This window comes from Meriones unguiculatus, chromosome 6 (genome assembly GCF_030254825.1).
Source record: "Meriones unguiculatus strain TT.TT164.6M chromosome 6, Bangor_MerUng_6.1, whole genome shotgun sequence".
Lineage (NCBI taxonomy): Eukaryota > Metazoa > Chordata > Mammalia > Rodentia > Muridae > Meriones > Meriones unguiculatus.
Genome location: NC_083354.1, coordinates 53,864,127 through 53,881,236, shown reverse-complemented (window position 1 = coordinate 53,881,236; position 17,110 = coordinate 53,864,127). Strand labels below are relative to the sequence as shown.

Here is a 17,110-nt window from a genome sequence, read left to right as displayed (position 1 = left end):
TATGTCCTTAGTTTCAACTTCCTGTGTAAAAAAAGAGATAATACTTAGGACTGCTATGGACATTAACTGTGGTAAATCACTTGGCACATATCTGAAACAAAGTACTTAGTAAATCATAACTATTAGTGCTCTTGCTGGCTAGAGGTTCTTAAAAATTAACACAGGCTTACAATTCCTGTATCCAAGCACTAGGTCCTGATCAGAGATAATGCATAATAACTGCTGCACTTATCTACTATGATCATACTAATCGCCCCTGACTGAAGCTCAGTCTAGAACAAGAAGTTAGGAAACAACTGTACATGAAAGGGCGAGTTTCACCAGGTACTGCCAGGAAGTGTCCATGGGTTATAGAAGTATGTAACCAAGGGCAGGAAGGATCTTCCTGTGGCTTGCCTTGCCCACATCTGGTGTCAGTTTTGAATGTGTGCTGGTTTCTAAGGTCCCTCCAGACCCCTTTGCAAGGCGAGAAACCAAACAGAGATTATGGCGTAATATCTGCTGAGCTAGGCCATTGGTCCCTAACCTACATGATGCTTACTTAGCAAGCAAGGCTCATAAGACAACCTACAGAACCTGGATGGCAAGAAAAAAGCTAAAGACAGACCATGGTTGAGCCTGGGGCCACATGGCCAGGCCTTCAGTGGGATACGATTGTTCTCTTTGGTAATGGAATTTTTATCAGCTACTTTTCAAAAGTAAAAAAGAAAAAAAAAGAAAAAAAAGAAAAACACAGCACCTAGTAGCAAAGGAGAAACACATACCCATGTGTATAAAAGGTATGTATGTATTATGAGAACCACTCAAAAGCAAGAAATCAGTGCGTATGGTGGCACATGACTGCAATTCCAGCACTCTCTTGTTAGTCTGAGAATTTAAGGCCAGCCTCAAGTAAGACTTCATGTCAGAAAAACAAGAAACTAGGAAAACAAACAAACAAACAAAGGAAAAAGAAAAAAGAGGGATAGGTGAATCAGAAAAACACACAAAGCAGAGTTAGGAAAACAAAAGAATATCTTTACAAATCCCTAGAGTCATTTTTACTGTATTTGACAACAATCTAACTTTACTATCTATTTTATTAGACCATTGTTAACTTAGAGGTTTCCCCGTACCCTGACAACAGAAATGAACTCATTCTAATACACTACAGACAGGGAGCCTAGTAGGGAAAGAACATGAGCCCGTCACCAAGCCTGCAGGAATCTGGTGCTCCCCAGACACTGCTAAAAAGCCCCTCTACTGTCCTCCTTTAAAGAGCAACAATCCTCTAATAAAATGAAGCAAATGAGATAAAAGGCAAACTATCCTAGCACAATACCTGGAAACCAGTAAATAGTCAATAGACACTGTTTCACTTCCCCATACGTTCTAAGGAAGTCCTATATAAACAAGACTGTCAAAATATGCAGGTTCAAAATTACTCAGGACCTTTATATAACATCCTTCTGAAAGTATTAACTTTTTGAAAAGTCAACATTAGCATAAGCAACTGATCAAACAGGCAAAGTCTATAGAAATCCACTGTATTTTTCTAAGTTTTACTTTCTTTAACTTCAAACTAAAATTATGGGGCTACCACATGCTTCTCTTGAAGATCAGAGTTCAGGTCCCAGCATTCACATAGGGTGGTGACTCACAACCACTCTAACCTCCTCTGGCTCCTTCAGGCACCTGCGCTCACAGATACATGATTAAGTAGAAATCCTTAAAACTACCCAAAACACAGAAAAAGAAGGCCTGGTGAGGTAATCCAGTAGGAAAAGACACTTGCTGCTCATCCTGACAACCTGAGTTCAACCTATAGAAGGCACCTGGTGGAGGAAGAAAACCAACTCTACAAGTTGTCCTACACACACACGCACACACACACACACACACACCCTACCCACATAATTACATACATGTATACACACTAATAAGTAGAAACTGAGAATAGAAAAGTTGATATTCACTTCAATGTGTACTTAAAATGTTACTAAATCTTATTTTGCACATAGTATCAATCAAAGGTTAAACTAAGTCTCAAGGTCTAACACTATCAAATTCATTTGAACAAACAGACATTTTTTATCATATCTCCAATACATTCTTATACTCCCTACTGAAGCCAAGTCATTACAGGGAAGACTAATTCCTGTTGTCCATCATTGAAAAAAATCAGTTATACATCTTTCCAGAAATCTTTTTAAAAAATATATCTACTAATTTGTAGGAAATCCTCAGTGTTCCAAAAGCTTAAAAGCACACATTAATGGGCTGGATTGCAGCTCAGTGACAGAAAACTTGATTAAATTAGCATTTGTGATGTCCCAGGTTTGATCCTCAGGCATTATAAAAAACAGATTAGAGGGAGGGGATGGATATACAAACAAATGGATGGATGATAAATAAATAAATACAGAAATTACTCTAACAATTTGTGGGGTTTTTTTTTTTACCCAATCATACATGTTGAGGTCATGCTAACATAGATGTATTGCATTGTGCTTCAGTGCTATAGAACATATGTCTGAACAAACCATTTAGCCACTTTCCTGTTAATGAACACTTCAACTGTGCCTTTTTTTTTTTTTTTTAAGCAAAGTTGTTAACACAGAACACTTTTGTGCTTTAGGATGATATGGCAGAAGTAAAAACACATAAGGAAAATACATCTAAATTTTAATAGATACTACCAAACACTCTAACATGATTTTATAAATTTAGAATCACAATAAAAGTACAAAAAGTATCTGTTTTCCCTAAACACTCATTAAATACTAAAACATGCAAGATTTCCATTTTTTAAGTGGTTATGTATTTACACTTTTATATCTCTGATTCATTTCTGTTCAATTTCACCAGCATTTTCATATTTTTACTAGATAATTTATTTTCTTCTATGGAGTGCCTTTGCATATATTTTTCTACTGGCTTCTTTAATTTGAAAATCTGTATGAAGCCCAGATACGATGGTACACACCTATAGTCCCAGTGACTGAAGAAGTTGGGTATCATCACAAATTCAATGTCAGCCTGGGCTACTCAGTGAGAGCTCACTTTTAAAATAACATACAGCAGCAAGGCAGTGGTGGCACACATCTTTAACCCCAGGACTTGGGAAGCAGAGGCAGGCAGATCTCTGAGTTTGAGACAAACCTGTTCTACAGAGTGAGTTCCAGGACAGTCAGGGCTACACAGAGAAATCCTGTCTCAAAAAAAAAAAAAAAAAAACAAAAACAAAATGAGTAGATGAGTGGGTAGGTGGGTGGGTGGATGGATGGATGGACGGACGGATGGACGGACGGACAGAGAGGCAGTATACATCAGATACAGCCTGATGGTAATGCAAAGAAGACCCTGAATTCTCTCCCCAGGACCACACACCCACACTCACATCCACAGCCTACACACATACAAGATAAACAAGGCTATTTACTGTAGCAACATTTGTTACTGCAAAGACAAGAGACAACTTAAGTGTCAATCAATAGGTGGCTGGTTAAATAAAATGCAATACATACAGATGATAAGATTTTATGGATATTATGACTATTATCTCTAAATGAAGATATGAAATATCTTCAACTATATTTTAAAAGAAAGATTCAGAGCACTGCATATTTTGCTTCTATTTCTCTGTGGTGGAAAAGCTACAATACACAAACAATTGCTGGTAATTGCTTAAATAATCTCCAAAAGGATACAAACTAAACTGGTAGACCCTCAAAGTGAGGAGTCTAGAGTTTGGGTAGCAGAATTTTTTAAGTACATAAGCCACATTGAGGGACTGCAAAGAATTAAGATAAAGTCTGACAAAAAAGCATCAGCATCAGGCTAGTCTCCACAGAAAGCACAACCTGGGTTGTACTGCTCGTTCTTATAACTACACAAAGTTCTTAGCAGGAGCAGATAATCAAGTGAACAAAAATCAAGGAAATTCTACCACTTTGAAAACCATCAGAGAGGTAATGCAGTCTTCATATCTTAAATGTAGCATATTTTCAGCATTCACAGTAATAAATCAACAGCATTCTAGAAAGAACTCGAGAATGCACTAGTGTCCAACAAGTATTTATATGTGACCCTTGGGTCCTTGAACATCAGTCTTCATGCATACAACAGAAGAGACAAAAATTTTCTTTTTCTTCTAGTTCTAAAGCTTTATAATCCTCTAAGCAGAGAATGAATGAAAGCTACTGCTCAGTATAAATTTTGGAATAAAACACTGAATAAAGACTTCTTCATCCCACTCACAGCTTAGACCTACTTTACAGAGCAAGGGACTGGTATGCCCTAACAGATAATCAAATATGTATTACATACTACTACTGAATTAATTATTGGCCATAGGAAAAATGTTTAGGATTCAAACAACCCTAATAAATTTTAGGCAAATTTCTTAAAAGTAGGGTGCTGGAGAAATGGCTCAGAGGATAAGAGCACTGATTGCTCTTCCCAAAGGTCCTGAGTTCAATTCCCAGCAACCACATGGTGGCTCACAACCATCTAAACATGAAATCTGGTTCCCCCTTCTGGCGTGCAGGTGTACATGCTAACACACATTGCATAAGTAATAAATAAAAAAAAATCTTTAAAAAAACATTTCTTAAAAGTACTGTATCAAATGCAAAATAGGTATAGTAAACAAATTCAAGCGTTAAAGCAAAGGTCTCTGATGTATTAGCTTAAATAAATGGTACACTTTATAAAGCAACTATGAAAGAACTAGAAAGGGTGTTTAAAGACACATCCAAACTCTCATTTTTGAAGTAAAATAGTAGGGGCTCCTCAATCTGCCTAGTTAGTCTATCATTAATAGTACTATTAGGAACCATACTCATAATAATAAAATTTTCTATTATAGCTCAATTATAGTTCAATTATAGTTGTTTGTTTGTTCATTTGTTTGTTTCAAGACAGGGTTTCTCTGTGTAACCCTCGCTGTCCTGGAACTTTGCTTTGTAAACCAAGCTGGCCTTGAACTCAGAGATCCACCTGCTTCTGCCTACCAAGTTCGAGGATTAAAGGCCTGCATCAGCTCATATTTGATATAACCTTATAACATGCCATTTTGGGGGCCACAGGGAAAGATCAGTCAGTAAAGTGTTTGTGCTTGCCTCAAGCATGAGGACCTGAGTTTAATCCCCAGAACCCAGGCAAAAATGCTGGGTGTAGGGGTCATGCATGTAATCAAGCACTGAGATGGTAGAGACAGAGGCATCCATGGATCTTGCTGGTTGGCCATTTTAGACTAATTAGTAGGCTCCAGGCCACAAGAGAAGTGGATAGTGTTCCCGCAGACATCTGAGACTGTCTTCTGAAAGCCACATGTACATATACACACACCCATGTATACCTGCACATACATACATACACACACACAGAATAAAACCAACTTAGCTAGATATAGTGATTAAAACAACACACATAACTAGATGTCATAAAAATTTAACTTATATAAAATGTTTCTTAATTTACCAATAATACATGACTATAAAACAAAACTTTGTTACCAGTTCTTGAGAGTACAGAAATGTATCAGTAGGAAAAACATAAAATTGGATATTATCAAATGATTTCATAAGACACATGAATAAGGAAATAGGATTAGGGTCTGTAACTAAAGGAATGAAAATGAAAATGAAATGATTCTAGCTACATCACTTCCACAGTCACTTGAGGACTACTCAAAGAGTTCTCAGTTACAGAAAACCTCTATGAACTCACTAAGGTTTACTCCTGTCCTCCACAGAGCAAATGATTAGCTGAATGCTCTATGGACTATTACAAAGATCCCTTTCTCCTCCCTCGCCGTCTCAAAGATGGATTCTTCTTCCGTCCTACATAACTCATCATCTCATTTCAAATTTCTGACAATAATGAGTTATTAGCATGAGTAAACCCTTTTAATTCCCTCTATTAAGTACTCATCATTCTCATTTCAAAAATTTGATGATAATGAATTATTGGCATGAATAATCCCTTTTAAACCTCTTCCTCTCAACTCTTGGATAGTCAATAAAATGTCTTGATTTACATCTTATAACCAAAACATTAAACCTGCCATGCCAAATAAGAACACTTCAGGGTAAAGTAGGAGTTAAAAATTTTCTTTTCCAAGCTCCGGGATCAATTAGTAACAAAATTCATGAATATAGTCAGATAACAATTAATACTTTAATTAACAAGACAGCATAATGAAGTCATCCTTTAATAAAGTTACCATTGCTAGCCTGTTCAGAGACATGGAAATCCTTTCATATCTAGATACCCAGTACTCTGAAACTATCCTCAGGATAACACTGATAGGGTATTTCCTAAAGGCCTGCCCTGTTCTAGTGAGATTGTTTTAAAAAAATATTAACAACAAGAATGAATCCTAAACATTCACAGCATAATGGGGGCCATATACAAATGATTCTATAATAAGAAATTGGTCATGAATTACGGTATTTTTTTAAGCATCAAAGCTGTATGTAGAAATGAGGGTAAGTTTGGGTCAAAGACTTAGATCACATAAAGCAAGCTTTTGAAGGCTATGTAGTTCTTTGAATAAATGTGGAGGGGGGACACAAGCTCATGTAGCGGAAACAACGTGAGCAAAAATGACTGGTGATGAAGCACTAGCCCACTCACAAGATGAGAAAGATAAAATCACTAAGCTCAAGGGTGAATGAGCTGCCTAAAGTCACAGGAATATTACCTAACAAAGTATAAAGCAGAACCCAGGCTTTCTGCTTTCAATTGGCTTTGTACACCAGGAAATGCTGGTGCTTGTTGGACAGAGCATCAGATAAAGCTTTATCTCCTACTTCACTCCTTCCTAAGAGATGGCCCATGGCTGACCCAGCTTTTTTTTTTTCTTGGGGGGGGAAGGGGAGAGAAAAGGGGATGAGAGTATCATCAGCAATCCTGTGAGACAGATACTTTTATTATTCACAATTTGCACAATTTGAGACTATAGAGGAACAGAAAGGTGTGAACAAAAATTGGGAATTAAGTATACATTCAGTCCCAGCTGACTAATTACACCAGGCCCTAAGCTTAAGCACTTAACCTGCCTCCTTTGTCAAACAGTCCTAAGTCATTCTTGGTCTGAAAATATAAAAATGCTAGTAAGTTTTTGAGCTCCACCGCTGTCTCACAGAGCTCACCGCACATTGCAAATACTTCACACAAGTGTTCACAGCTGGTACCTTTCTTTATAAACCTGGTGCTCCCTGAGTGAAAAAGCCTGTGCATAAGGGAGTTGGAGCCTTTCAAAAACTTTTACAATTGACTTAATTAGACCAAAGCAAACTGAACAAAATGTGGCAACAACAACAACAAAAAAAAGGAGGCCACATCAAGGCTGAAGATACACAGAAAGGAGAAAAATCTAAAGCCTTTCTTTCACCTGAATATAGGGTGTAGTGGGGGCATATACAAACTAGTTTTAGGTATGCTACTTAAAGTCTTTCAGACAAAATAAAAATACTCAGAACTTTGTTTACTAAAGGCTCAGAGACAATTCTAAGATGCCCAAAAACGTTGCTTCTTGAATATAGTTAAGGAAGCTGGCCATTCAAAAACAGTCAGGATTTTTAGGACACCTAAAACAATCCAAGGAACTGGACATCAGTCTATAACCCAAAATGCTGTCTGCAATAATAGATTTCCTTAGACAGACTGCGTGAAAGCAGCTATAAAATTATGTGTGTGTGTGTGTGTGTGTGTGTGTGTGTGCGCGCACACACTCGTTAGTGTGGCTGTGGACACCTGCATGCCCGTACCCCGTATGTGGGGGCCTAAGACAATCAAATATCCGGTGTCTTGACGACTCTCTCTCCACCTTTATTGTTTGAGACAGGATTTCTCAATGAGCCAGAGGCTCCACTCAGCTAGGCTGGCCCAGTCAAGGAGTTTCAGGGATCTGCCCACCAACACACTTTAAGCAGGGTTAAAGGAGTGTGCTGCAACCCTCCTCCCCCACCCATGCCTCTTCACATGCATTCTGGTGATCTGAAGGCAGGTCCTCAGGCTTGGAAGCAGGCACTTCACCGACTGAGCCACAGCCCCACCCTACAGTTTTTCTGATCTATCAACTTGATACTATATATCTTGTGAAATCTATGGGACAAAAACAAATTAGCAATGAAACACCAGAAAGAGGGTGTGGACCATTATTTAACTCTAGAATTTCAACAATATACAACATATATATCAATCAATCCTCACTTTTTTACAAAGACACAGGGTTTCTCTATGTAGCCTGGGCTGTCCTGGACTCCCTATGTAGACCAGGCTGGCCTCAAACCTCTGCCTCCCAGAGTGCTGGGATGACAGGCATGTGCCAGAACAGTTCATCCTCACTTTTTGCTGGGATGATTTGGAGTTGTGGTATATTGCCCAATCCAGGAATGTTTCCTCTCAGGTGGATTGTTCAGCTGTCCGGACCTCTAACTCTGCCCCCAAAGTGCAGTTTTGAATCTGACAGCACATCTCCAGGCCAATAGGCAACTCTCAGGTCTCCCTGGAGTTTCTCAGGGTGGTGAAAAGGAATAGCAACTAAGTACATCAGCATCCCGAAAGTGCTTCTTCACTGTCAGTCCACCGTCACCCCACTTCTGCGACTTCAGCACCTGCCAAGGTTTCTGCCACTTTTCAGCCCTCACCTGACAAAACCCAATGTCAGTTTCAGGAAACAGAGAACAGCATTTCCTTGCAAGGTCCCCATGCTCAACCAACCCTAGATTATACCAGCTAAAAAGGAGGACAGAGAAATGGGAGGGGCATTTTGGATTTAAGTATGTTTCTTTGTAAAACAATCACACCATAGCTGAGCTAAAAGCTGAACAATTTAAAAAAGATAGAGAAACTGTCTCGGGTGAAAGCAAGTACAATGCTTGAAGCCCTGGTTAAAAATATAATTCCCAGGAACTTAATGGTCAATTTCTGGGCAGTGGAACTGCCTAAACCACAGAAACAAAGCAGTGTCGTTGACTTTTGGTTGGATTTTTTTTTTTTTTTTAATTTGCAATCCCAGATTTCACTTGGAGTAGTATTTTTACCTACTGTTCGCAGAACCTTTGCTATGGATCAGGTCAAAGTAGAAAGTAAACCATGTCCGTCTAGAAACAGTCCAACCCTAAATGTCACCTCCAACAGTGCATATGTTGCCCCACAACGCAATCTGCTTTTATCCATCAGGGAAGCTTCCACAGACGGTGTCTGGCATCAGTGCACAGAAAAATATAAAGTAGCAATAATTTGGAAAACCAGATCAATGGGAGGCAGGAAATCTGGTTCATTTGGCTTTTCCCAAACAGTACATATACGCAAGTATTAAGTTTAAGAAATCTAAGTTGTGAAAAGTTTACACCCTAAGAAAGCAACGTAAAATACGGGAAATCAGATTCACAAAACATCCACTGCTCTGGTGTAGTTTTCCAAGGGTTTTTGTTTGTTTTGTTTTTCGAGGCAGGGTTTCTCTGTGTAGCCTCGGCCCCATCCTTGGCCTTTGTAGACAAGGATGGCCTGGAACTCACCGTGATCCGCCTGCCTCTGCTACCCTGAGTGCCCAGATTACAGGCGTGCTGCACCAGGTTCCAAGTATTATGTCTACAATGTCTTAAGAGTCCCAGGATCATATCAGGGAATAAAAAGTAACATTTAGTATGTTTGCTCCTGGGATTTTAATAAAATTCCAAACTCCTAAAGGGGGAGTAACCTCAAAAACTCAAGTGGGAGAATCTAAAATAAGTTAATAGCATCAATATTTAAGCAAAATGCATATTCTTCTTTAGAAAGAGCGGTATTAGCCATTCTAACACAATTTTCAACATACAAAATACAAAACATCTCTCACAGCCAGGAGACATCATGGAGTGTGATTTCAATCTGAGGATAAAGAATCTGAATTTTGGAAAAAGAAAAATGCTTTCCAACAGGAGCTTTGAATAAGCTTTATTCATTTATTTCTTACACAGTAAAAAGGGATCGTCTAGGGGCTGGAGAGATGGCTCAGTGGTAAAAAGGGGTCGTCTAAATACACTGGGGGGGGGGAGTCAGTCTAATATCAAAGGGTCATTTCAAAAGACTTAAGGATCCCAATGACAGTCCAACCGGCCCGTCTCGGAGTAAGAATCTTACACGCATCGGCGCGGCTCTCACGAAAGTGACAAATGCACGGAAGAGACTGAAGCGCGGCTAAGCGCGGACTGGATGACTGGGTTCGGAGACCTGCTCACAGGAAGCCACTACATCCTGCCCGAAGTCCCTGTCAGTCACGCCGCCTCTCGATTCAAGTCCCCGCCGCCGCCGCAGAGAGGTGGGGCGGGCGCAGGTGTCCCGCCCGAGCCTCCGGGGCGCCCCGCCGGCGCCGCGCCCACCCGAGCCCGGGCCGCCCGCTTCCGCAGCCCCTGGCGCCCCCCCTCCACGCCGCCCCCCGGCTCCGGAGCCCCGGGAGCCCGCAGCCCCTCCTCGGCCCGCCGCCCGGCCCCGCCCCGGCCCGGCCCGGCCCGGCCTCCCCGCTCCAGCCGCGCCTCCCTGGTAATTACCACGGGGCTCCCACCTCGGGCGGCTCCCCGTCGAGATCGCGGCCGCCCGCAGGCCTGCGTCGGAGGGAGGCCGGAAACTCCGCGCGCCCCGGGCCGCGCCCCGGGCTCCCGCGTCCAGGCCGCGCTCCAGGCGGCGCCCCTCGCGCCCGGGCCGCCCGCGCCTGCATGTCCCCGCCCCGCTCGCTCCGAGGGGAGCCCCGGGCCGGCCGCCCCGCCGCTGGACGCGGAGCCTCCCCTCAGCACACCCCCCCCCTGCCCCCCGGCCGGCCTCACCGCTCCCGGGCGGACGCCGGTGCCGCCACCTCCGCGCGCGCAAGCTCGCCCGCCGCCCACCCAGAGCCGCGGCGCCCCCCGGGGTCCCCTCAGCCCCCGGCCCCGCTTACAGATCCTGCCGCGCAGGCTCTGCAGCACTCGGACCTCACGACTGTCCTCGTCTCCAGTCTCGGGTTCGGCCGTGCCCGTGACGGCCGGCGCGTCCGGAGAAGCCGCCGCCGCGGCCGCCGCAGCAGCAGGCGCTGCCGCCGCCATGGTGCCGCCCGGCCCCTCCACCGCAGCCCGGCCGCCTGCGTAGCCGGGGCGAGGCGGAGCCCGGCGAGGCCTAGGCCGGATCGGGCCTCGCTCTGGCCACGCCCCGGCCTCGGGTTGGCTCGCCCCGCCCCTCACGCTGTGCCCGCCCGCCTCGCCTTGCCTCGCCTACCCCAGCCTCCCTGCGACCCGGCCCGGGGCGAGTCGTGGGGAGCCGCCGTGAACGCCCCTGCTGTGATCCCCAGAAGCCTGGGAATCGGGCGGCCCCCACGAGAGGACCTCCAGGTCCCCCCCGCCCCCAAAGTTCAAGGGATCCAGGAGTCCTCAAGTCAGGTCCAGAGAAAAAGTTTGGCGTTTTGGCCAACATTAAAACTAAGAGATGTTTGAGAGCCTCTTCCAAAAGGGTCTGGATGCTCCCGCCAGCGGAGACAAACCACTCAAGCAACCTTTGCTCTAAGGGCATCGCTCTGCAGATGTTGCTTCAAGACGAGGACCACCAACCCTTCCCAGTCTGAGACCCACAGAAATTCTGAGATGATCAACCACGTGTGTAGTTCAGAATCTGAAAGGTGACCCGTTTCCCACTCCCCAAAGCAGGCTTTCTAGAAAGTAGGCTGGCCCTGGGAAGTTTGTAAATCTTCAACCAGTTGTTGCCACTATCTTAAGCGAACTATTTACAGTGAGTAAACTGCGTGAATAACACCCTGGTATGTGATGAGAGGGATGATTTCCTGGTCCCGAGGTCGTCAACTGCGCTGCCCTAAGAAGGAAGAAACTGATTTAATAGAGCAAGGCTGTTCTCTGCCAGCATATCTACTCGAGCCAGTCAATCAAGAGCTGATTTTTTTAAGGGTCAGACACATAGGGATGGCCTTAGGGCAAAAGGCAGAGGGCCCAGCCCCTGAGCACCTCAGTCTGGAAGGGTAAACAGAAAGAGGCAGAGGTACAAGGATAGGAGAAGCAAGGTGCAGAAAGTGGGGTAAGGAGAGCCTTTCTGGAAATGAGCACTTCCTGGGAAGGGGGAGCAGAAGACAAGGGGGAGCAGGAGTATTTCGAAGGGCAGAAGCCACTTGCGCAAAGGCTGGTCAGTCAGACAGAGTGACCAAAGCCTACTACGAGTCTTAGGCTGGAGAGCAAGGCTTCTAATCCAGCTTGTGATATGTGCTGTCCCTTTTCCTATACGGCGCAGCCTCAGGGAAAGTGAGCATACCTCCTCTTACAGGCGTTTTTGTTGCGGTTTCAAGCAGTAAGTCCAAATTTTATTTCCCTTCCTTTCCAAATCAGAGTTTCACGCCCACGTGCTAGAGACCGGCTTCTTCTATTTTAAAGCTTTACATGCTTTGGTAATACGTATCGATTATGCATAATAATGTCGTGCTGACAATTTCATACACGTGTACATAACGCATGTATCATATTCACCCTGCCGTCACCCCTTTTTTGTGTCACTCTCCAACTTCCTCCGAACCCCTTCCTCTCTTCCGCTCTGATCCACCGGAAGGTCAGTAGACAACTGTTGGAAGTCGGTTCTCGTTCCACCATGTGGGTCCTAGGGTCATTTGGTTTGGTATCAAGAGCCTTTGCTCACAGAGTCATCGCACCAACACAGCTTGCTTTTTTTTTTTTTTTTAAATCCAAATGAGTTTACAGGAGTTGTTTCCAGGAACAGAGGTGAGAGGTTAGTAACAGCAGCACGAGAAACTTACCAGTGGCTACACTACTGAAGGAAAATGTCTGTTTCTCCTCCGGCAACCATTAACTGCCTAGAAATCCTTGTCAGTCCCTCCCGACCCCACGAGAGGATGCTGACAGCCCAGTCTTGCGGAGATCTTGCACAGACAACCACAGCTGCTAAAGGCTGGAGAGATGGCCGAGTGGTTAAGACTACTTGCAGCTCTTCCAGAAGAGTTCTCGGCACCTACATGGTGGCTGACAATAATCTGTAATGCTAGTTCCAGGGGCTGTAACTCCTTCTGACCTCCAGGGGCACCAGGCACCTGAGTCACATGCATACATGCATGAAACTCTCATATATGTAAAAACAAAACAAAAAAAAAACAAATAGAAATATCTTTTTAAAAAAGAATGTAATGGCCATGTCATGTCATACTCAGAAAATTCCACAACATTCCACTCCATCCTCTGACTCTTATCCGTTCTTTCCGCCATCTCTTCCTCCACGTTTTCTGAGCCTCAGAAGGGGGTGATATAGAGGTCTTATTTAAGGCTGAACACTCAGCCGTTACTTATTCTCAGTACCTTGATCAGTTACAAGTCATTGCATTTACCTTTACCATTGCCCATTACAGGACAAAACAAAACAAAACATTCTCCAAGCAAACCTGACGTCCTCACTAATCCATGGATACAAACTCAATTATCGGAAGGCGATTTAGTACAGACATCACATCCATTTAGCAAAATGGCCTGCCAGGGCTGGTGACCTCTCCAGCCAGGAGCTTTTCAACAGGTTGATAGTACCAGATATGAATTCCCTCTTAAGGAGCAGTTCCGGTCAGGAAGTGGTTGGTAACCCCAGACCAGACTTACCGTTAGCGCGTCAGTAGGTAGGTACACTTTACCTGGCAGGTCAGTGATGTCCTGTAGGGACCTCATCACTAAGACTACCGATGACCACTCACCAGCGGCCTGCACGGCACCGTCCGGCACCATGAGGGCTTGCTAGCTGGGAGGGAGCTTCCGGCTCTGTCCCACCCTGGTTTCTCTATGTCCTGTGGTCTCTTCAGCCTCACAAGCCTAGTTCTGGCAGACAACCAATGGCAGTGGCAACTGCCTCTATTGTTTGGAAGCCCGACGGGCCTCTCTGACCAACACCTCGTAGGAAGATGGTCCACTCCCAGCACAGGGCTTGCATTTACTGACCTGTGGCTTTTCATCTCCATCAGATTCTTTTTATTTAATTCATTTTTTTAAATTATCACGTTAAGTATCTGGTTTGCTTGTGTTTTTTTTTTCATACATCCTTAGTTTTGGTTGGCCCTTCCCTCCTCCCCTCTCCCCTACCTGGAGACTAATTTTCTTGTATCTCTTCTTCATAGTGTCTCCAGTTACCACATCCCTCAGACTGCTGAAACCTCTTTTCTTTCTCTCCTCCTTTCCATTCTACCATTACATGTCTTTAAAAACAAAAACATAACTCCATCTGAAGAGTGTCCATATGTTACAATTTTTAAAAATATATGCCTTTTTAGACTTATATGTAGAACCTGATCCTATCTTTTACATGTGTAATATTTGAGAATGATATTCAAGTTTTCTAATAGTGCTCCTTTAATTTTTTCTTGGGGTTGGAGAGATGGCTCAGTGGTTAAACTGACTGCTCTTCCAGAGGTCCCAGCACCCACATGGCAGCTCATAACCATCTACAATAGGATCTGATGCTCTCTTCTGGTATGTAGACATACATGCAGACAAAGTACCCACATACATAAAATACATACATACACACATAAATAAATAAATAAATAAATCTTTTAAATGTTTTCTTAAAATTTATCCTCTAATAATTTCATACACATACATAGTCTATCTGTCTGTTTGCCCATGTGTCAGTCCGTGTGTGTGTGTGTGTGTGTGTGTGTGTGTGTGTATTAGAGTTTAATTAGGACTGTGGGTCAGGGCTTATTTATTGGAAGAACTTAATTGTGGCTGCACCACTGAAGAAAAGCATTCTCTTTCCCCTAGCAGCCATGCTTCAATTGCCTATAGCTCCTCAGAGAGGGGCGGGTTCTCATGAGCTCCTCCCCCACACGTGCTGGAATGTTGACCCATTTAATCTTGGGTAGGTAACCACAGCTGCTGTGAGTTCATGAGCACAAAGGCCATGTCAAGTCCAGAAGGCAGCCCTTCACAGCTCTCCTTCCCATCCCCCAGGCTCTTATGTTCTTCCTGCTCCATCTTCCTTGAAGTCCTCTGAACCTCAGAGGTGGTTGGTGAAGATGTCTCCTCTAGGGCTGAGCCAGCACTTCTCAGTCCCAGGTTCTCAGCTCTTTGGCCAACTGTGAATCTCTACAGCGGCCTCTGGCCACTGCGAAATGAGGCTTCCGACCAAAGGCTAAGAGCAGCATTCACCTATGGTTTTAGACATCTGTGTGTCTTTCTAATGCAGAATGGAAATGCTACACTGATTCTTCCTCCTAGGAAGAATTGTCATTGATGTTAACTAGTTGTTGAGATCATGTCTGTGACACATCTAGTCGGTAAATTAGCTCTGTAAATGCCACTTCATGCCCTTGATGGGAACTCTTGTAAACAGGTCTCATTCCAGTTCCACACCAATTAGTCTTAATCTAAAGCAAAAATGTAAGCTTGTTATTTGTGTAGAAAACAAAACAACAAGAACAAAACCCCTAGCAATGGCTTCCTTCACTTCATCTGTCACCAAGCAAGTGTAGAGTTCAGGTCATGAAGAAATGTTAAAGAGGACTAATGAATAACGTTCAGCTTCCTTAGCCAGGTGTTCAGGCTTGAGACCGGACCCAGCCCACACTGCACTCCTCTTACCTCAGTCACTTTGAACAACTTTCCCCAGCAACCTGATGTTAAAGTGGCTTCCTAAGCCAGGCAGAGGGACACACACTTTAAACCTAGCACATAGGAGGCAGTTGCAGGCCAAGGTCTATGAGGCCAGCCTAGTGTACGTACCACCTTTCATTCCAGCTTGGGCTACCCTGTCTCAAAAGAAAGAAAGGAAAGAAAAAAAGAAAAGGAAGGAAAGGAAGGAAGGAAGGAAGGAAGGAAGGAAGGAAGGAAGGAAGGAGGAAAGGAACCGTGGCGAGAGCTGCCTCATCATCCTCCTGTCGTTTCTCCCATGGGCAATAGTTCTCACATAATCAGTATAGTACTGAGTAAATACGGTACTGACTCTTTCCCCCTCAGTATTATATGAAGCCTGCCCAGCACTGTGGGAGAATAATGGTGGGGTGGTCAATTGGGTGTTCTAGCCCCTGCACACAATGTCCTACAGATTTCATTATGTCCTATGCATGAATGAGTGGTCTATTAACTCACTTCCTCTGCTCTGCAGACTTGAAGCTTCCCTATTTTGAAATTTCTCACTTGTAATTTGTTATCACAGTCATCCAAATGGCAGGCATCACAATTGAAAACTTTAATAACATCCTCTAATTAGACATCCAAACCTAGCTTTTGCTTTGAAAAATATCGATGCTTATACCAGGTTCTTCTAATTTCCCTTCTTTTTCATTAACTCTGCTACTAAACCGTTACTAAAGATATAAAACCAATTTTACTTGAAGCAACTTTTAAGTTTGCCTCCCAGGACATCTTCCTGTTGTAGAGTTCAAAATTATCACATTGTTTCACTAAGACCCTCAAGCTCCCTTGCCGGAAATCACTTATAATTACTCTATTTCTGAATGAGCACTTTAGAATGTTAATTTTTCCAACTGGTGCTGAAGAAGAAATCTTTACTAGCTCTTCCTTCCTTAATGCAACACGTTCAGGAAATCAAGCTTTACAGCCTAAAATTCACATCCGAGCCTCGAGACTGCTTTTCCATCTCCTTTCGTCTATGGTTCTTGCACTGGGTTTTGAATTCATCTAGAGTTCCTCTCCTTTCTTCACCGTGTTTGGTAACAGGAACAATATTGCACCAGACACAATCTTGCACTCCACTTCCTTCCCCATATTATTAATGAATGTGTTTAAAAGCTATGGCTCCTATCTCTGCTCTTCTCTATTCACCACTGTCTTTTCTGATTTCTTTACTAGTTTTAAACCCATTCATTCGTTTTAAACCGCAGATCGGCTCATTCATGAAGGGCTGTGTAGGAAGATCACCCTTTTGATTAATGAGGTGAATACCTCCTGACGCTAGAAACTATTTCTACTGCTTGACGGGTCCAGCCTATTTCTGAATCACCCGCTAGCCTGTAACTGACCTGTAAGAGCTACCTTCTAGATCCTGTTTATAATTTTATATATTTTAATTTTGAAATTTTATGTGTTTAATGAGTGCTTTGCCTGCATGTATGCCTGTACACCACTTGAGTGCCCGGTGCCCCTGTAGGTCAGAAAGC

General features: G+C 43.5%; 1 protein-coding gene across 3 annotated transcripts in view; it reads right to left on the bottom strand.

Annotated features, from left to right (window-relative positions):
- Rasa2 (RAS p21 protein activator 2) overlaps positions 1-17,110 on the bottom strand; it is a 175,707-nt gene that overhangs the window by 89,881 nt on the left and 68,716 nt on the right. Inside the window, exon 1 of one of the 3 annotated variants that reach the window (XM_021648440.2) lies at positions 10,907-11,137. The exons of 1 other annotated variant lie outside the window; for it this stretch is intronic. In XM_021648440.2, the coding sequence (XP_021504115.1) occupies positions 10,907-11,051 (145 nt within the window). In that variant the 5' untranslated portion in view covers positions 11,052-11,137. Of the gene's footprint in view, positions 1-10,906; positions 11,138-17,110 lie in introns of those variants that run through there. One more of the 3 variants, XM_060385467.1, reaches the window with a different exon arrangement.